A 21,312-nucleotide genomic window follows, 5' to 3' on the forward strand; every position below is an offset into this window, starting at 1 on the left:
GTTGAGAACCACTGGTAATCACAATCCCAACACAGCAGTAATTTAAAAAAATAATAATACACATATATATATATATATATTTTTTTTTTTTTTGTATACATATTTTTTATACACATTTATACACAGCTGTCACAGTATAAACCTGTCATTAAACAGCTTATAGGATTTTCTTCAATATTTCAAAGGTTTTATTGTGTTCACTTCTTTAACAGCTCTTCTTTTTTTTTTTTGGAGCATAAAATTAACACACAATATTATGATTTAAGACAGTTTTGAACAAGGTGTTTGAAACCAAAGTTACTGAGATATAGCTTAGTTTTAAAAACATATTTTATCATAGAATGAGAAATGTAACACAATAACCAGTTACTTTTACTAAAGCAATAAATTGGCACCTAATGACAGAATATTGAATTGAATTGGCTTTATAGGAGTGTCTGTGGCTCTTTCAGAGCCTCCAAGCTGGATGAGAGTTTCGCTGCTGCATCGGAGAGTGTCTTGGCAGACTCCATCGCTGACGACTCTGGAACCCTCTGTCCTCCCCTCAGCCCTTGCGGCTAGACGATTGGTTCCTGGGTTTGGGAAGCCGCTCACATCCACGCCCACCCCCGGTTCCTTTCTTTCTGGAGGTGCATGATGAGCTGACAAAGTCATGGAGGGCACCTTTCACTGCCTGAAACCAACTTCCTCGCTCGTCTTTACCTCGGTGCAGGCCGAAAACGCCTCCACCTTGCGTTCGGAGATTGCAGTCCCTCCAGTAGAGATGGAGAAGGTATTCTAAAGCCCATACTTCCTCGTAACCAAGAAAGGAGGTGGGTTGCGGCCAATCTTGGACCTCCGAGTTCTGAACTGGACCTTACACAGACTCCCGTTCAAAATGCTGACGCAGAAACATATTCTGACATTAAATCCTGTTAAGGGATGTGGGCATTCGTATACTCAACTACCTTGACGATTGGCTAATCTTAGCGCACTCTCGACAGTTGTTCTGTGCACACAGGGACCTGGTGCTCACGGACCTCAGCCATTTAGGGCTTTGGGTCAACTGGGAAAAGAGCAAGCTCTCCCCGGTTCAGAGTATCTCTTTTCTCGGCATGGAGTTAGACTCAGTCTTAATGACAGCGTGTACAAGCGAGAAAGGTGATAAACTGCCTGAGTATGTTCAGACCGGGCACAGCGGTTCCACTGATACAATTTCAGAGGCTCATGGGATATATGGCATCTTCAGTGAGGGTCACGCTGCTCGGGTTGATGCATATGAGACCACCTAAGCACTGGCTTCAGACTCGAGTCCCGAGATGGGTATGGTGCCATGGCACATACCGTGAGACCCTCACCCCTTCCTGCCGTCACTTATTCAGCCTTTGGAAAGACTCCACCCTCAGGTTGTCCAGCTGATTTGGCTCAGTTCTGTAGAGCACAGGTAGATTTGTTTGCCTCCCGAGATTCCAACCACTGCCCGCTCTGGTACTCTCTGATAGAAGCCCCCCTAGGCACAGACGCGCTGGCACACAGCTGGCCCCGTGGGCTGTGCAAATATGCATTTCCCCCAGTGAGCCTACTTGCAAAAGTCCTGTGCAATGTCAGGGAGGATGAGGAACAAGTCATTCTCGTGGCCCCCTACTGGCCCACTTAGACTTGGTTCTCTGATCTCACGCTCCTTGCGACAGCACCTCCCTGGCAAATTCCCCTGAGGAAGGACCATCTTTCTTAGTGACGGACACCCTCTGGCATCCACACCCAGTCCTCTGGAACCTCCATGTCTGGCCCTTGGATGGGATGCAGAAGATCTAAACGGTCTATCGCCAGCTGTCATAGACATCATCACTCAAGCCAGAGCTCCCTCTACCAGGCAGCTTTATGCCCTAAAGTGGTGCTTATTTGCAAATTGTTGTTCTTCTCAATCTGAAGACCCACAGAGGTGTGCAGTCGGGTCAGTGCTCTCTTTCCTACAGGAGAGACTGGAGGGGCGGATGTCCACCTCCACCTTGAAGGTTTATGTAGCCGCCATAGTGGCTCACCATAATGCAGTGGATGGTAAGTTGTTAGGGAAGCATGACCTGATCATCAGGTTACTTAGAAGCGTCCAGAGGCTGAACCCTCCTAGGCCATGCCTGTTCCCCTCATGGGATCTCTCTGTTGTCCTGTCAGGCCTTCGGGGAGCCCAATTGAGCCGCTAGAATCAGTCGAACTAAAGGCCCTCTCCTTGAGGATGGCCCTACTGATCGCAATCACTTCCATCAAGAGATTTGGGGACCTGCAAGCGTTTTGTCAGTGACACTTGCTTGGAGTTCGGTCCGGCAGACTCTCATGTCATCCTGAGACCCCAGCCGGGCTACATGCCCATGGTTCCTATGACCCCTTTCAGGAATCAGGTAGTGAACCTACAAGCGCTGCCTCGGGAGGAGGCAGACCCAGCCTTAGCATTGCTGTGTCCGGTGCATGCTTTGTGCACCTATTTGGATCGCACACAGAGCTTTAGACACTCTGAGCAGCTCTTTGTCTCCTTTGGTGGACAGTGGAAAGGGAACTCTGTCTCCAAACAGAGGCTTTCCCACTGGATCGTGGACGCCATTGCATTGGCCTACCAGACCCATGCCGTGCCCGCCCCCTTCCGGGTTTGAGCACACTCTGCAAGGAGTGTGGCATCATCGTGGGCACTGGCCAATGGCACCTCTCTAGCAGACATCTGCAGAGCGGTGGGCTGGGCAACACCCAATACCTTCGTGAGATTTTACAATCTCCCGGTTGATCCGGTCTCGTCTTGTGTTTTGACAGGTCCGAACTCGTAAAATTCGGTAATAGCGGTGCAGATGGTCAGGTGTGTCGCTTGCACATTGCGCCTTTCCCCTCCCCTGAGATGAAGACGTGCGGTCTACTCCCCCAGTCAAGTCCACAAGTCATGGACCCTGGGTGTCCTTCCTCCCTAGCCCTCTTGCTCCGAATTCAGCAGAGGAAGTTCATAGCCAGACCCACCGGAGGCACTGACTTGCCTGTACTGGAACAGTTGCTCCACATGTTCTGTTTATTCCAATATCCCATGTGTTTCTGCAGAACGGTCCCCCTGTCGGCGGACCCGCATCTCCGTTGGGCAGAGTTCCCTCTGTCCCCCGGTCGCTTTGTTTGTTGAGCTCATCCCTGTCGAGGCAGGACCTACCCCCGTGCCACTTCCATATGTGGCTGGTAAGCTCATGTGACGTATTTGCCACATGTTAACCTCCCCTGATGGGCAGGATGTGGTCTTTTCCCCCCTGAAAGAATAGGATTGGAAATGAACGCCTTCCCCGATGCGTGTTATAGCGTTAGATGGCCTCAGATGCATCTAAAACTCTCTGGAGAGAAAACATAGAGAGAGAAAAGACTATGGCTGGCGTGGCCTGCTCCCATGCTAGTTATGTTGCTTCCTTCCCTCAGGCATGTGGGGAACTATATGACATCTTTTGGGGCATAGGGGAAGGTTATGTGTAGTTACCTGCATCAGCAGTCCACTTAACACGGTTAAGTATTTTGGCATTTTTAGATAGGGACCCCTAGTGTCACTACATCGACACAACGTCGAGTGAATGACAGAAGGGGAACCTCTCGGTTACTGTCGTAACCTCCGTTCCCCGATGGAGGGAATGAGATGTTGTGTCCCTCTTGCCACAACACTGTACTAGCCACTGAAATGGCCGAGAACTTACTCTCGGCTCCTCAGCTCAAAACCTGTCTGAACAGATGCAAGCTTCCCTCCTTTTATACCTATATGTCCGTGGGAGGGGCATGCAAATTCTGTTCGCCAATTCTCATTGGCTTTTTCTCAAAGATAAGAGGTAACCGAGGCTCTCAAGAGAGACCCCTAGTGTCACTACATCAACACAACGTCTCGTTCCCTCAGGGACGTTACGACAGTAACCTAGAGATTTTGTATACTCAGGTATCAATTAAAATGTCATGGAATTACAGTTATACTTAACATTTTATTTTCTTTGCAGTTCAAAAAATCTTGTGAAGCTTTGTAAATCCTAAAGTGGAAACTTTAAAGTTCACAGAAAAATGAAAATTCTGTCATCATTTACTAACTCTCATGTAGTTCCAAACCCTTATGACATTATTCTGTGGAACACAAAAGGAGATGTCAGGCAGAATGGTATACTCAGTTGCAATTCAGTTTTATTGCATATTACAATTAATATACATACAGTACAATGACAGTAAATGGTGACTTTTTTTAAAAGGCTGTCAAAAATTTCATTTTGTTTTCCACGGAAGTGATAAGGGGTTGGAAAAACATAAGAGTGAGTAAATGTGAACTATTTGATGAACTATACCTTTAAGATGGCACATCCAGATTAAATGAAGGCACATCCAGATTAAATGAAATCACAGTCTGAGTCAGGCCCACAACAGTCCATAAATCATGCAGTATTGCACTGTACAGGAAGTGTGTGAGTAATTATGTCTTAATTTATTAACATACTTGCATATGACGCCTCCCTTTGTAACTTCTGGCTTAGTATGCAATAAGACTGTCTCCATTCAACCGTGGAAGGTTGATACACTACATGATGTGTAAATGTTTAATCTTAAACCTATGGAATATTAATTTCCTTTGCATACTTCACAGAAACATCAAAATAAAATAACAAATAAAATCACTGTGAGTTTGTAAATATAATTACATGTGATTATATCTTATTTATATAAAGTAATACAGTAATAACAATTTTGCAATTACACTCAATTACACTCATACAATGACTCTTTATTTATTTATTTATTTTATGTTTACAGAACCTACTGTTAGGAATTCCTTGTCTTGTTTCACTGTTGCCCTCTGTCTGCCATTTTTGTCACCTTTGCATTCCATAGTTTTCACTTTTGTCCCTTGTTTAGCTCCACTGTCTCACTTGTCATTGTTTAGAACTACACTTCCCAGAATCCACCTGCCATCATCACTGCCATTTTGTTCATTGTTTTCACCTGTGTCTCATTCTGTCATCACTCACGGTGTATTTAAGCCCTGCTTTTTGTTCACTCCTTGTCGTTCGTTGAATGTTGTTAGCCTGGTGTGTGTTCCCTGCCTGTGTTTTCTAGTTTTATGTTTATTTCCCCATTGAGGGTTTTCCTTTGTGTTTTTTCTTGCTTGTTTATTTAATAAAGTGTAACTGCGTTTAGATCCGCATCTCCTCGCCTGCCTTGCTGCTCAATCGTGACAAAACGAACGACCCAATATGGATCTAGCAGCTTACCTGATGGAACTGACCCAGGCGGAGTTGACCATCCGCGAGTACTCCCACTTCTTTTCCGCTGTTGCCATCCACACCGGCTTCGACGACACATCCCTGAAAACCATCTACCAGCTCGGGCTACCAACGTACCAGCTGAGGGGATTGCCGAACTCCGGAGACCTCACGTGGAGGGAATATGTGGATCTAGTCTTGGGAGTACCACCTCTCTCGATCCCGGTTTCCGCCACTGGGCTTTCCGTGCCTGCCACGGCCAGCGAGCCAGAGCCCACGCCTGCCACGGCCAGCGAGCCAGAGCCCACGCCTGCCACGGCCAGCGAGCCAGAGCCCACGCCTGCCCCGGTCTGCGAGCCAGAACCCTCGTCAGCTACGGTCAGCGAGCCAGAGCCCTCGACTGCCCCGGTCTGCGAGCCAGAGCCCTCGTCAGCTACGGTCAGCGAACCCAAGCCAGCGCATACCACGGTCACCCAGCCAGAGCCTGTCGCCTCAGAGGTCAGTGAGCAAGTGCCTGTCGCCTCAGAGGTCAGTGAGCCAGCGCCTGTAGCCTCGACCGTCCCTGAGCCAGCGCCTGTAGCCTCGACCGTCCCTGAGCCAGCGCCTGTAGCCTCGACCGTCCCTGAGCCAGCGCCTGTAGCCTCGACCGTCCCTGAGCCAGCGCCTGTAGCCTCGACCGTCCCTGAGCCAGCGCCTGTAGCCTCGACCGTTCCCGGGCCAACGCCAATAGCCAGGACTGACCAAAAGCCAGCGCCGATGGTCATGCCCGTCCTAGATCCTGCGCCCCTCGAGCCTCCCGAGCTTCCCAGAGCTCCGCCTCCCGAGCTTCCCAGAGCTCCGCCTTCTGAGCCTCCCGAGCTTTCCAGAGCTTCACCTCTCAAGCCTCCCAGGGCTCCGCCTCTCAAGCCTCTCGAGCCTCCCAGGACTCCGCCTCCCGAGCCTTCCAGGGCTCCGCCTCCCAAGCCTCCCGAGCTTTCCAGAGCTCTGCCTCCCGAGCTTTCCAGAGCTCTGCCTCCCGAGCTTTCCAGAGCTCCGCCTCTCAAGCCTCCCAAGGCTCTGCCTCTCGAGTCTTCCAGGGCTCCTCTTGAGCCTTCCAGGGCTCCGCCTCTCAAGTCTCCCGAGCCACCCAGGGATCCTCCTCCCAAGCCTCCTAGGGCTCCGCCTCCCAGGGCTCCATCTCTCAAGTCTCTCGAGTCTGCCAGGGCGCCGCCTCTCGAGCCTCCCTCTGCTCTGCCTCCTGAGCCTCCCACGGCTCTGCCCCCTGAGCCTCCCGAGCTTTCCATGGTTCCTCCTCCCTCGGCTCTGCCTCCTGAGCCTCCCACGGCTCTGCCCCCTGAGGCCTCTGAGCCTCCAGAGCCTCCCTCAGCTCCGCCTCCAGAGCCTCCCTCAGCTCCGCCTCCAGAGCCTCCCTCAGCTCCGCCTCCAGAGCCTCCCTCAGCTGAGCCTCCCGAGCCTCCTGCGGCTCCGCCTCCAGAGCCTCCCTCAGCTGAGCCTCCCGAGCCTTCCATGGTTCCTCCTCCCTCGGCTCCGCCCCCTGAGGCCTCTGAGCCTCCAGAGCCTCCCTCAGCTCCGCCTCCAGAGCCTCCCTCAGCTGAGCCTCCCTCGGCTCCGCCTCCAGAGCCTCCTACGGCTCCGCCTCCAGAGCTTCCTACGGCTCCGCCCTCAGAGCCTCCCGAGCCTCCTGCGGCTCTGCCTCCCGAGCCTCCTGCGGCTCCGCCTCCAGAGCCTTCCAGGTCACCGCCTTTAGGGCCTCCTCCCAGGGGTCCTGACCCTGTCCCTGACCTGTGGCCTCCTCCCAGACCTTCTGACCCTGTTCCCGTCCTGTGGCCTCCTCCCAGGCCTCCTGACCCAGTCCTGTGGCCGCCTCCCAGGCCACCTGACCCTGTTCCAGTCCTCTGGCCTCCTCCCAGGTCTCCTGACCCGGTCCCTGTCCTGTGGCCTCCTCCCAGGCCTCCTGACCCTGTTCCCGTCCTGTGGCCTCCTCCCAGGCCTCCTGACCCAGTCCCTGTCCTGTGGCCTCCTCCCAGGCCTCCTGACCCAGTCCCTGTCCTGTGGCCTCCTCCCAGGCCTCCTGACCCAGTCCCTGTCCTGTGGCCTCCTCCCAGGCCTCCTGACCCTGTCCTGTGGCCTTCCCCCAGGCCTCCTGACCCGGTCCCTGTCCTGTGGCCTCCTCCCAGGCCTCCTGACCCGGTCCCTGTCCTGTGGCCTCTGCCCAGGCCCCCTGACCCAGTCCCTGTCCAGTGGCCTCCTCCCAGGTTTCCTGACCCAGTCCGTGTCCTGTGGCCTCCTCCCAGGCCTCCTGACTCGGTCCCTGTCCTGTGGCCTCTGCCCAGGCCCCCTGACCCAGTCCCTGTCCAGTGGCCTCCTCCCAGGTTTCCTGACCCAGTCCTTGTCCTGTGGCCTCCTCCCAGGCCCCCTGACCCAGTCCCTGTCCAGTGGCCTCCTCCCAGGTTCCCCAAACCTGTCCTTGCTCGTTGTCTGCCCCTCGTTGCCCCCTGGACTGTCTCTCTGCCCCTCGTTGCCCCCTTGGTCTGTCTGCCCACCTCAAGCTCCCCCCCAGTCATGGACATTTTTTGTTTTGTTTTATGTTACTTTGATCGTCTGGAATCCGATCCTTGAGGGGGACTATGTTAGGAATTCCTTGTCTTGTTTCACTGTTGCCCTCTGTCTGCCATTTTTGTCACCTTTGCATTCCATAGTTTTCACTTTTGTCCCTTGTTTAGCTCCACTGTCTCACTTGTCATTGTTTAGAACTACACTTCCCAGAATCCACCTGCCATCATCACTGCCATTTTGTTCATTGTTTTCACCTGTGTCTCATTCTGTCATCACTCACGGTGTATTTAATCCCTGCTTTTTGTTCACTCCTTGTCGTTCGTTGAATGTTGTTAGCCTGGTGTGTGTTCCCTGCCTGTGTTTTCTAGTTTTGTTTATTTCCCCATTGAGGGTTTTCCTTTGTGTTTTGTCTTGCTTGTTTATTTAATAAAGTGTAACTGCGTTTAGATCCGCATCTCCTCGTCTGCCTTGCTGCTCAATCGTGACACCTACATTACAAAGGGATCATATAATACAATTTTCATATTTTTTTCTCTTGAGTCCACTGAATAGCCATTGCTGATGTATAAATTTGGTCATATGGGGTGAATGTTTCCAAGGATTTCTGAATGATTTTTTATTATTATTATTTTGTTAAGATGGACTTTTTGGATGTGCAAGATGATTTTGCATTCTGAAAGTTACAGTATCTTTACATATAAACTTGTATAAAATCATTGAACACTCTAATTTCTAGAAATCAAGAAAAATGTTGTTTCCCAAGATGGCATGAAAAACAAAAGAATACATTTAAATGATGTGACCCCTTTAAAGGAAGAGTTCTGTAATCACTTGCTCCCCCTTTATGTTGTTTCAGATTTTTTATTGATTGGAAAAGATCAGTGTAAAACTCTCTCTCTGCAAGGACAACAGGAAACAGGTCTCCAGGATACGGTAAACTTTTAATTACTTTCTTTTCACACTACTTTACAGACACTACGTATAAATGGCAAAACACTGGGTCTGCTTGTCGGTCACTCTCTCCTCCTCTGTGGCTGCTGGCATTTTAACCGCTCTCCTCACTCTACTGCAATTAGAGACAGGTGTTAGACATAATTTGGCCCAGGTGTGAGCCCTTACCGCTTCTCTCTCCCGGACGGGCGCTTGACCACGCCCCGCTGCCACATACCCCCACCGCCCGACTCAGGCCGGGCGTCATCCGGCCTGCCTACCACTCCCCCATTTCTGGAGAGGAAGTCGGCGGCAGCCATCTGCACCCCGGTCTGTGGACCACCTTGAACTTAAAAGGCTGGAGAGCCAGATACCAACGGGTGATCCGGGCGTTAGTATCCTTCATGCGGTGGAGCCACTGGAGTGGGGCATGATCCGAACAGAGGGTGAAGGCCCGCCCCAGCAGGTAGTATCGGAGGGTGAGGACCGCCCACTTGATGGCCAGACACTCCTTTTCCACGGTGCTGTACTTAGTCTCCCTTAAGGAGAGCTTCCGACTAATGTACAGCACCGGGCGCCTCCCCTCCACCACCTGCGAGAGTACGGCCCCCAGCCCTCTGTCTGAAGCGTCCGTCTGCAATAGAAAAGGGAGAGAAAAGTCAGGTGCATGCAAAAGCGGCCCCCACAAAGTGCAGCTTTAATCTGCGTGAACGCCTGTTGGCACTGCTCCGACCATTGGACCGGATCTGGAGCCCCCTTTTTAGTGAGGTCAGTCAGCGGGCTGGTGACGTCCGAATAATTAGGCACAAATCTTCTGTAATAGCCAGCCAGCCCCAGGAACTGCCTCACCCCCTTTTTGGTCTTAGGTCTAGGGCAAGTCGCAATCGCCGCGGTCTTATCAATTTGGGGACGCACCTGGCCATGACCCAAGTGGAACCCCAGATACCGTACCTCCACACGCCCAACCGCGCACTTCTTAGGGTTTGCTGTGAGCCCGCCCGCCGCAGCGATCTCAGGACGGCCCTCAGATGTTGCATGTGCCGCTGCCAATCATTGCTATAGATGATAATGTCATCTAAATAGGCAGCGGCGTACGCGGTATGCGGTCTGAGGATCCGATCCATGAGTCGCTGGAACGTGGCTGGTGCCCCAAACAAACCGAAAGGAAGCGTCACAAATTGGTGTAATCCAAACGGCGTGGTGAAGGCTGTTTTCTCGCGGGACATTGGTGTCAAGGGGATCTGCCAATAACCCTTTGTTAAATCCAGGGTCGAGTAAAATCGAGCAGTACCTAACCGATCGAGCAGTTCATCAACACGGGGCATTGGGTACGCGTCAAATTTAGACACCGCGTTGACTTTTCTGTAATCCACACAGAACCGAACCGACCCATCACTCTTGGGAACAAGAACAACCGGGCTGGACCAATCACTGTGGGATTCCTCTATTACGCCCATATCAAGCATTGCATCTAATTCTTCCCGAACGATTTTCTTTCTATGTTCGGGTAAGCGATAGAGGCGGCAACGCACCACCGCGCCCGGCTCGGTCTCGATGTGGTGCTGTATGAGGTTTGTACGGCCCGGAGAGGGAAAACACGTCCGCAAACTCTTTTTGTAACTCAGAAACCTCTGTGAGCTGCCGCGGTGAGAGTTGGTCTCCACAAGTGACCGGAGTGTTGAGATTGTAGTCTTTGTTTATCTCCGGTCCGAGCTCCACCCTCTCCGGAACTACCGTGGCCAACGTCACAGAGGCCGCCTCCTCCCTCCATAATTTCAGGAGGTTGAGGTGATAAATTTGACGCGCGCCCCTCTATCGGTACGTACAACCTCATAATCGAGATCCCCCACTCGTCGTGTGACCTCAAAGGGTCCTTGCCACTTAGCGAGTAATTTAGAGCTCGATGTTGGGAGTAATACGAGTACCTTGTCTCCCGGTGCAAATTCCGTAGCCTAGCACCCCTGTCATACAGCCGGCACTGGCGTTCTTGAGCTTGGAGCAAATTCTCCTGTGTTAGTCGCCCCAGTGTGTGGAGTTTTGCTCTAAGATCAAGAACGAATTGAATTTCATTTTTACTGTTAGAAGGTCCCTCCTCCCATGCTTCGCGGATGACGTCAAGGACACCGCGAGGCGTCGCCCGTACAGCAGCTCAAACGGGGAGAACCCGGTGGAGGCTTGCGGGACCTCTCGTACCGCAAACAACAGGGGGTCTAGCCACTTATCCCAATTTCTAGCGTCATCGTGTACGAATTTACTGAATCATGCTCTTGAGCGTTTTATTAAAAGCGTTCCACTAGGCCATCTGTCTGAGGATGGTAAACGCTAGTGCTGAATCGATTTGATGCCCAAGAGCTCGTAAAGTTCGCGAAGTGTTCGTGACATAAAAGTTGTGCCTTGATCGGTGAGGATTTCTTTCGGAATCCCCACCCGGAGATTATCTTGAAGAGTGCCCCTGCAACACTGCGTCGCGGAGATGTTGCTCAGAGGCACTGCTTCCGGATACCGCGTCGCGTAATCCACTAGGACTAACACGAGCGATGTCCGCGTGCTGACCGTTCTAATGGCCCGACGAGGTCCATCCCAATTCTTTCGAAGGGGACCTCGATTAATGGTAGAGGGCGCAATGGCGCTTTCGGGGTGGCCGGTGGGTTTACCAGCTGACATTCACGGCACGCCGCACACCACCTGCGGACGTCACCGCCAATGCCCGGCCAATAGAAACGGGCTATTAGACGGAGAAGTGTTTTCCGTTCCCCTAGGTGACCGGCCATAGGATTATAGTGAGCCGCCTGGAAAACCATTTCCCGACGGCTCCGTGGAATCAATAATTGTGTTACTTCCTCCTTTGTTTGGGCGTCCTGCGTCACCCTGTATAAGCGATCATTGATCAGCGAAAAATACGGATATGAGACGGCGACACCCGGCCGGAGTTGTTGACCATCGATTACTCTCACTTGGTCAAAGGCGTGCTTAAGGGTATCATCCCGCGACTGCTCCAAGGGAAAGTCCCCCTCCGGGAATTCCCGGAGAGGAGGGGCGTCCACCTCGCCCCTTCCCACGTCACTCGGAGCAGCAGAGGACGGCCCCGGCTCCGCCTCCCCCGCCAAAGCATCGCACATCACACACCCCTTCACTTTCACGCAGGACCCATCCGCACAAACTCCCTCCAATAATTTTCTAAAATTCGGCCAATCCGTACCCAAAATTAGCGGATGGGTGAGGCGAGGACTAACCGCTGCCTCTATACTATGTTTTTCTCCCCTGAATTTGATCGCCAGAGTCACCACGGGATATTTGTGAATATCCCGTGCACACACCTTACCCTCACCAGTTTAGCTGAGCCCAAAGCCCGGGTTGAACCAAGCGTTGGTGGATGGTGGTCTGGTTACAGCCGGTATCCAACAAAGCTTGGTATGTACCCCTGGATTCTTACCGAATCCGGTACGCTCCAGCCCGATCGGGGCAGTCTGTGGAACATCAGAGACCCGTACCACTGCCCCTATTTCCATCAGCGGACACTGATCCCGGAAGTGGTCCGGGTCTCCGCACCTCCAGCAGACCGGCCCAGGCGCTGCGGCCGCACCCGTGCTGGCGGGTGCCCCCACCTGAGGAGGAGAGCGGCTGAAGGATGGGGAAGGGCTTGGCGGGTGTTCCCAAGGCCGGGAGCTGGGCGCAGAACGCTCAGCGCCTGCGGGGGCAGGAACGGACCCTGGGGAGAGAGCAGAGTGAGAGGGAAGAGGGAGGAAAAAAAACAGGGGAAGACACAGGGGAAGGGGAGACAGACAGAGAGGGCTCATCCGCCCTAGGAATCGCCGCCATGTGGTCCTCCAGCGAGTTGGACGGCTTCCTCCAGCGACGCCGGGCGGTGGCACTGGACCCACTCGGCCGTCTTCCGGGGCAGACGTTGAACAAACTGCTCCAGTACCACCTGGTCGATTAGTTCCTCGACGCCGCGGTCCCTCGAGAGCAGCCACCTCCGACAGGCATCACGGAGCCGCTGAGCTGAACGCAAACGGGCGGTCGGACTTTTCGAGCTTCAGGGCCCGGAAGAGCTGGCGACTTTCCTCCGGGCTCCGACCAACCCGCTGCAGGATGGCTTTTCTCAGGTCGTGGTAGGCCAGGAGGCTTGTTGCCGGCAGTTGTTGTGCCGCGAGCTGTGCTTCCCCGGACAGGAGAGGGACTAAACGGGCCGCCCACTGGTCTTGGGGCCACCCCAAATTTCCGCCGTTCTCTCGAAGAGGTCTATGAACGCCTCTGGGTCAGTCCGCCGGCCCCATCTTCTGTAACGCTGGTGGGGGCAATGTGGCGCTGGTGTCCGGGGTCGCGGCTGCGGCTGGAGCGGCCTCCTGGCTGAGGAGGCTCCGGATGGCGTGCCGGTCCTCTGCTTGAGCCCGCATGATTTCAAAGAAGCGACGATCCTGGTCTTGCCGGAGCTCAAGCAGGGATTGTTGGTGGCTCTGATGGAGTGTAGCGAGGGACTGGAGGACTTCCGCCAGCTGGGAGGACTCTACGGGGCGATTCTGTTCCATCCTTGGAAGACAGGTGTTCCTAATAATCAAAGATCCCAGGTTTCGGCACCAGTGTAAAACTCTCTCTCTGCAAGGACAACAGGAAACAGGTCTCCAGGATACGGTAAACTTTTAATTACTTTCTTTTCACACTACTTTACAGACACTACGTATAAATGGCAAAACACTGGGTCTGCTTGTCGGTCACTCTCTCCTCCTCTGTGGCTGCTGGCATTTTAACCGCTCTCCTCACTCTACTGCAATTAGAGACAGGTGTTAGACATAATTTGGCCCAGGTGTGAGCGCCCTTACCGCTTCTCTCTCCCGGACGGGCGCTTGACCACGCCCCCGCTGCCACAATCAGCCTGTTTATTCTGCTAATTCTTCTGTGATTAGTGAATTATACAAAATCATACTAGTTTGAAACAACGTGAGCATTAGTAAAATATGAATTTTTGGTTGAATTATTACTTTAAGATTTTATGTTAGATTTGACCAGATTTTACATAAAGTGGTGTTCAAACACAGCACTAAAAATTTTATCATATGGAAGTAAACCATGTAAAAAGTTAAATATGTAAAACAAATACGATATTTATTTAATTTACCATTAAAACTGCATAGGCCAAACAAAGCCTGAGCCATGGACTGAGAAGGAAAATGGGCACTTTTCTTAAATTAATTAACAGAAGAGGTGAGGTTTTCCAGCGAAATACATTTAAACAAACATTGGGTCAAAATTGTATTATTATTAGCCATACTGTACATTTTTGTGACAGGTGAGTTTGCACCAAAATATTGTAGAAACACAACCTTTGACATCAACAACAAAAGATATGGGAAGTGTTTTCTCCTCCCTTTTAAAATCCTAACTGTGCATTATTATACACATAATTGCATTTTCTTATTTGCATTAAGCAAATATTTTTTTCCTGCTGTGCACTGCCCTATCAGAACAGACCAGCAACCCATTTCTGGGGTCAAGACTCACCAGTTGAGATCTACTCCTTTTTCACACAAGACCTTTCACATAATAGAAATGCTGGGGACTCTAAAGGTTGTAGTACTACAGAGCCACCTTATGGTCAGGTCCTGTAATTAGCATTGCATACAATTCAGCTTGTCTTACATTTTTGTGAATTTTCTTGCCAGTGAAACACTGAACACTGTGGGAGCAAGTGATTTTTATACCACTCTGATTTAACAGATGTGTCTCAGCATATCAGTTCCTATTCAAGGTCTGAATTTCAATTGATTTGAAACAAAGGACATATAGTATTGTTGTTCTTTTGAGCTGCATAAATAAACAGGACAATTATATCAATGATCTGCATACATAAGTAGGTCAATGGTGAGAGACGAAGACAGAGATTATGAATACATACCTTTTTTTAAATTGAGATAAATGTTGCATATTGTCTTCATGAAAATGTATTCCTTTTTTATTTTGTTTTACATTGTATGGTGCGAGCGTATTTTAAAGTATATTCAAATCCAAGTACTTTGATAGCACACATACATCACCAGACATACATCACCATATTTGATGCGTGTTTATATCTAGAAGACTTTTATTTTTTACATTTTCTCATCTGCTGTACATACAGTATGTCATTAAGTATGTCTCTGGTGTCAATGAGGCATTCAGCAGAAGTCTTTGAGATGTTTATGATTTAGAATGTTTGTAAATCAGATTTTTTTTTAAGACATTTAGCAGATGTTAATTCGATTGTGATGCTTTCCAGATGAAAAGATCTAAAACAGACATCTCGCAGATGTGTACAATCTGGGTAGTGGAGATATTTAGCGCTTTTCATGGTTGTGCATTTTCTCGTTTCAGGATGAAAAGAATCAGCTAATGACCACTAATGTCTAATTGTGGCAGGTAACCCAAAGTCATTTGGTTTAATGTTGAAGTGCAACCAAAAATAGCTACATTTACCACTTCCTTATTGGTGGTTTATTGTTTTGTTGCAGGAGTGGACAGACTGTAAACTTCGGTGGAACCCGGAAGATTATGGTGGAATCACATTTATTAGAGTGCGCTCAGAAACTATCTGGCTACCAGACATTGTCCTCTACGAGAAGTAAGTAAACGTCACATCTTAAGATCCACATCAAATATCAATTCAAGCTTTAGACATGACCAAGGAAATATTTAGTAACTGTAATGCTTATTTTCAAATTTGTGAATCAGTTTTCTTCTTAATGGCTCTGTCAGACATCAAATCTGTAAGATCTTATTACTGGGTGCTGACTAACCCACCCAGAACACCCTAACATCCACCTAGCATCACCATAGCAACCACTCAGAACACCATAGCAACTGCATTACAATACACACATACTGTGTCTCCATTTTAAACTCGCTCTCTTAGTGCTGATGACCGATTTGAGGGTTCTCTAATGACCAAAGCATTGTAAGATTTAACGGTACCATCATGTGGACACCTCCAGCCAGCTATAAATCCTCCTGTACCATGGATATCACCTTTTTCCCCTTCTATAGGCAGAAATGCTCAATGAAGTTTGGATCCTGGACATACGATGGCACTATGGTGGATCTGACACATGTTGACCCATACGTAGACCGTAAAGGTTTCTTTGACAATGGCGAATGGGAAAGACTCAACGCCACTGGACAGAGGGGCAGTCGTCATGACGGCATCTACTCCTATCCTTTTGTCACATATTCTTTCATACTGAAACATCTCCCACTCTTTTACACACTCTTTCTCATTATTCCATGTCTCGGCCTATCGTTTCTCACCGTGCTGGTCTTCTACCTTCCGTCAGATGAAGGAAAAAAGCTTTCGCTTTCCACCTCTGTCCTTTTGTCTCTCACTGTGTTTCCTCTTGTAATTGAAGAGATCATCCCGTCTTCCTCTAAAGTCATCCCTCTGATAGGAGAGTATCTACTTTTCATCATGATATTCGTCACATTCTCAATCATTGTTACTGTTTTTTTCATCAATGTCTATCACTGTTCCTCTGCCACATACCATCCCATGGCACCTTGGGTTAAGAGCCTTTTTCTCCAGAGGTTACCCAGACTACTCTGTATGAGGGGGCACACAGATTGTAATCAACCCCCCTACATTGAGCTGCAAAGCCCAGAACTAAAACGAGGGCAAAAGAAGAGTGCTGGAGGAGGAAGAGGGGGAATAAAGGAAGATGAGAACCAGGCCTGGATTGCCCTGTTGGAGAAAGCCACTAATTCAGTGCACTACATTTCCAGACACATCAAGAAGGAACACTTCATCAGAGAGGTGTGCAGGCATACATTTTTCCACAGCATTAACTGGCTGAGAAAAGGGTCGTTCACATAGGAAGTATGCTTTTGTTCAAAAACAGCTAGATGCAACACAGCGGAATGGAACAGAACAGAGAGGAAATCATTGGTCATCATTTACTCACTCATGTTGTTCCAAATCTGTATTATTTTGCTGGGTATTATAGATGCTGGGCAAAATTTCCAGTTTAAGTCACCATTTAATTTCATTATATGGAAGAAAGACACAATGAATGTGAATGGTGACTAAGGCTGTCAGTCCTTAATATTCTCCTTTTCTGTTCTACAGAAGAAGAAAGTCCTACAGGTTTGGAACAACATAAGGCTTTGTAAATGATGACAGAATGTTCTTTTTTGGGTGAACAATTTTTAGTTGGTCTACTTTAAACTTGACATGGTGACTTTAAATATAGTGCTCATGGCAGGAGACCGAAAGATGCATCACAACAGTAAAAAATATCCTTATTTGCCTTATCGGGGCAATTCAAATTGAGTTAATTTGTTATCATTAAGGTAAAAAGCAATGTTTTGACAAATTCAGTATGCTTGCTTCCTGTATTTAATAAATGTATTTGGGTCTGTTTGTTTCTCAGGTGGTTCAGGACTGGAAATTTGTTGCTCAGGTGTTGGAACGGATCTTCATGGGTCTTTCACACAGTTTCTGTGCTTGGGACCGTCCTCATCTTCACCACAGCACTTCAATGTACCTAAGCACACCTTAAAAACCCATTTGAACCTACAACAACATTCCGACAGCTTACAGCCCTTTTCAAATACATATCCTTCCCACAGCCTTACAGTAATCCAACCAAATTGTCATCCTCTGTCCAAGCCACATTTGCAATCCATTCTGAATTCAACTTCTATCTCTGCCTCCTAATCCTCAGTGCTGTGCTCAAAAGTAAATTAAGGGTTTAGGAATTTTCTGCCCATTTTACATAAGGCAATTTAAGGTAGGTGGAATTTGGATCTGTCTAGGCTCTCAGAGGGAATCATGATTTTAAAGATCTTTAATAATTTCATAGATCCTAAGTACTTTGATTTAAAAGTATAACAATGCTTATGCCTCTTATTTTGCATTCAGACCCACAAATAGTGTGAACTATAGTCTGATTTTAGGTTCTCTTAATGCAGTGTTTGGTAAAGGTATAGTTAACCCAATAATACAAATTCTGTCATAACCTGCCCTCATGTTGTTCCAAAATCATATGACATTTTAAGTAGATTCAAAAGGAGATTATATCACAGCCCATCTTTTAAGTACAATAGTACAATGGTTTTAATCTTAAAAAAGGACCCAAAAGTATCATAAAAGTAGTCCAGGCACCTTGTGCATCATATTTCAAGTCTTCTGAAGACACACGATCTTCGCAAAAACAACGTAAAATGTTAGTAATGTTAGTAATTTTGAGAAAATCTTGACGAGAAAATCTTGGCACGTATGTTCATTCAAGAGCTTCAGTTTTTTGTGCTAAACAAAGTTCCCACGTGAACACACAGACGACTTGGAGTAAGATGCACAATCCACTACCATTGTATTGTTGATATGGCTGTGAAACTGATTCAAACGTTTCCTTTTGTATTCTGTATAAAAAAGAAAGTCATATGAATTTAGAACAACGTGAAGATAAGTCAATTATGACAGAATTACAATTTTTAGGTAATCGCATTAATTTGCTACAGATGGGAGCTAACTAATGAAGCTGGTCATAAAAATTGTATACACACATCTTTCATTTTCTTATCTTAGGAATCTTAGGAGAGACTGTTGAAACAAAGTATCACTCATTTGAAGCGATTCATTGGTCAGAGCACACCAGAGGCATTACCTGGACACTGGTTGTGTTTGCCATTATTAGCAAGCTCTGGATTAATATAGCTTCCTTTATTTATTTTAGTGCATTCATAATGTTACATACGAGTCCAAAAAAAGATGTCATCGTATTGTAGCTTTATGTTTTTTGCATATTTAATTGTACAAAATAACACTAACTTGTCAGTCATATCTGTGTTGTTGGACATGTGTCTTTCTCTCTGCACTTCAATGACACATCAGATAAATGTATCTATTCTGAATAGCCCAGACATTGCAGAGGAAACTGTATTGTATGGAGATCAGTGTTACTTTATTTGCACCCCATATAATTAAAACAGTGTTTTCGAGAAAGCCCTATTTGTTTTGAGACTTTCATAAAAAAAATAATACATTGTTTGTATCTGCAAGAATATACAGTAGGATAAAGACAAATTAACCACTTTTTTTTTACAATCATCTGTCCAAAATGGCACAATTGACTTCAATTCACTCTACATCTACAAGGGAGCAGGTATGCTGCATTTATATATATATATATATATATATATATTCAAAAGTACAGATTTTGATTTTTCAGAAGGAAATTAGTACTTTAATTCACCAAAGTGGCATTCAACTGATCACAAAGTATAGTCAGGACATTACTGATGAAAAAATGCACCATCACTATTTGAAAAAAGTAATTGTTTATGAAATCTAGGCCCCATTTCCAGCAGCCATCACTCCAACACCTTATCCTTGAGTAATCATCCTAAATTGCTAATTTGGTACTACAAAATCACTTGCCATTATATCAAATACAGTTGAAAGCTATTTGGTTCATTAAATGAAGCTTAACATTGTCTTTGTATTTGTTTTTGAGTTACCACAGTGTGCAATAGACTGGCAATTTGGAATTTGGAATTTGAAAGCTATTTGGTTCGTTAAATGAAGCTTAACATTGTCTTTGTATTTGTTTTTGAGTTACCACAGTATGCAATAGACTGGCATGTCTTAAGGTGAATATTAGGTAAAAGATGGCCAAAAAGAAACAGCTTAATATAGAAACTCGTCAGTCAATCATTGTATTGAGGAATGAAGGATTTCAATGCTTGAAATTGCCAAAAAACTGAAGATTTCATACAAAGGTGTACACACTACAGTCTTCAAAGACAAATGACAACTGGTTCTAACAAGGACAGAAAGAAATGTGGAAGATCAGATGTACAACTAAACAAGAGGATAAGTACAACTAATTCTCTAATTTGAGAAATAGACCTCTCGCATTTCCTCAGCTGACAGCTTCATTGAATTCTACCTGCTCAACTCCAGTTCCCCTTCTGTTACTCACTCGATGTTGTGTCGATGTAGTGACACTAGGGGTCGCTCCTGGGATACCCAGACATCTCTGATCTTTGAGAAAAAGCCAATAAAAATTGTTTAGTGGAATTTTCCCCTGGACATACGGGTATATAAGGAGCTGGAATGCAAACACTCATTCAGACTTCTTCTTTGGAGCCGAGCATTTGTATTTCACTGAGCTGAATTACTCTGCCAGCCATTCATCTCTCGCTTTTAAGAGCTGTTGGTTTCTATGGTGCATTGCAGTGGTTCTCCCCCTCTCGCACTGGTGTTGTGCAGAGAAACACCCCTGGGCGCTTCAACAGCGAAAGAGTAAATTTTCTAAAAAGCAAAAAAGAGTGTATTTTCTCAACAAATTTTCAAGATGCCTTTTTGTTTGGGTGTTATTCCTGGTCGCTATCTCTCTGCTTCTGAAGGCCACAATCGCTGTCTCACGTGCTTGGTTGTTACCCACATGGATACGGCATTCGTGGATGGTTCATGCCCTCATTGTGAGAGTATAACCATGGCTACGTTGCAGTCATGGCTTTTCTTCATCAGAGGGAAAGCGACCCCAGCAGCTCTCTGCTTCGGTCGAGTTCTTGGAAGAGACCGCAGGTCCGTCCCAGGGCATGTTTGCGGTTTAATTTGGGGTTCGCGAAGAGGATGAGTTGTCGATGGCAGCATCGCAGAGCGGGTTGATCATGTCTGACGCGGTTGACTCGACTGGATTCCTACCCTAGGGTGCGGTGGCAGTCGCAGGCTGACGTGGAGCTGGTGGCCATGCTTGCCCGGGAAGCCGCGAGCCTGGATTGGAACCCTCCGCTCCCCCTGAACCCTCGTGGCTCGACGATTGGTTCCTGGAGTTCCACTCAAGGCCACTCACCACCAGTCTCATAGCCGGCCACCAAGAACCTGAGAAAGGCTTTGAAGCGCTCCTGAAATGGGCTGCCCAGGATGTCCAGAATCTGCACTTCAGGAAATGGTAAGAAGACCACTCCTTCCCCTGGTTGAGGGCCGGGTGGAGAATCCTTATTTCCCTTTTATTTTGATTTCGCCGCATGCCCAACGGGCTGCGGTACCCACTTTCTCAAGAGCAGTTTCCTCACTTTCTGGGTCCTATTTTCTGTGTCCACGGGCATCGTAATCATGACTGCTGGGCACCGTTTCTTTCTGGTAGAGCATATGGCATCTTCAGCGGCTGTCACACAGCTCGGGTTGATGCATATGAGACCACATCAGCACTGGCCCATGACTGCGTTGGCATATCAACTGACTCAAGTTGCTGCCAGTAGTGCTTCCCAGCGGAGGCTATTGCCGTTGATCCGGGGCAAGCATGTGTTGGTCCGGATGGAAAACAAAGCGAAGATTGCATACATCAACCGCCAAGGTAGCTTACACTCTCGACGAAAATCGCAACTCACCCGCCGTATCCTCCTCTGGAGTCAGCAGCGACTCAAGTCATTGCGATCTCACTCAACAGCACAGCGGACACGCTGACTCCACCCTCAGGTGGTACAGCTGATTTGGAGTTAATTCGGTCAAGCACAGGTAGACCTGTTCACATCCCGGGAATCCTCCCACTGCACGCTCTGGTATTCTCTGACCGAGGCTCCCCTCGGCACAGATTGGCACACAGCTGGCACCTGGGGCTGCGCAAATACGCGT

The 21,312-nt window shown here is 48.1% G+C and overlaps 1 protein-coding gene across 1 annotated transcript in view; it reads left to right on the top strand.

Annotated features, from left to right (window-relative positions):
* chrnb3a (cholinergic receptor nicotinic beta 3 subunit a) overlaps window positions 1-17,219 on the top strand; it is a 35,599-nt gene extending 18,380 nt beyond the window's left edge. Inside the window, 6 exon segments of the mRNA XM_052126325.1 lie at window positions 15,057-15,101; window positions 15,194-15,303; window positions 15,595-15,629; window positions 15,632-16,485; window positions 17,102-17,148; window positions 17,150-17,219. Coding sequence (XP_051982285.1) covers window positions 15,057-15,101; window positions 15,194-15,303; window positions 15,595-15,629; window positions 15,632-16,485; window positions 17,102-17,148; window positions 17,150-17,219 — 1,161 coding nt within the window.
* The last annotated feature ends 4,093 nt before the right edge of the window (window positions 17,220-21,312 follow it).

The sequence above is a fragment of the Xyrauchen texanus genome, chromosome 5 (assembly GCF_025860055.1).
Source record: "Xyrauchen texanus isolate HMW12.3.18 chromosome 5, RBS_HiC_50CHRs, whole genome shotgun sequence".
NCBI classification, from domain to species: domain Eukaryota; kingdom Metazoa; phylum Chordata; class Actinopteri; order Cypriniformes; family Catostomidae; genus Xyrauchen; species Xyrauchen texanus.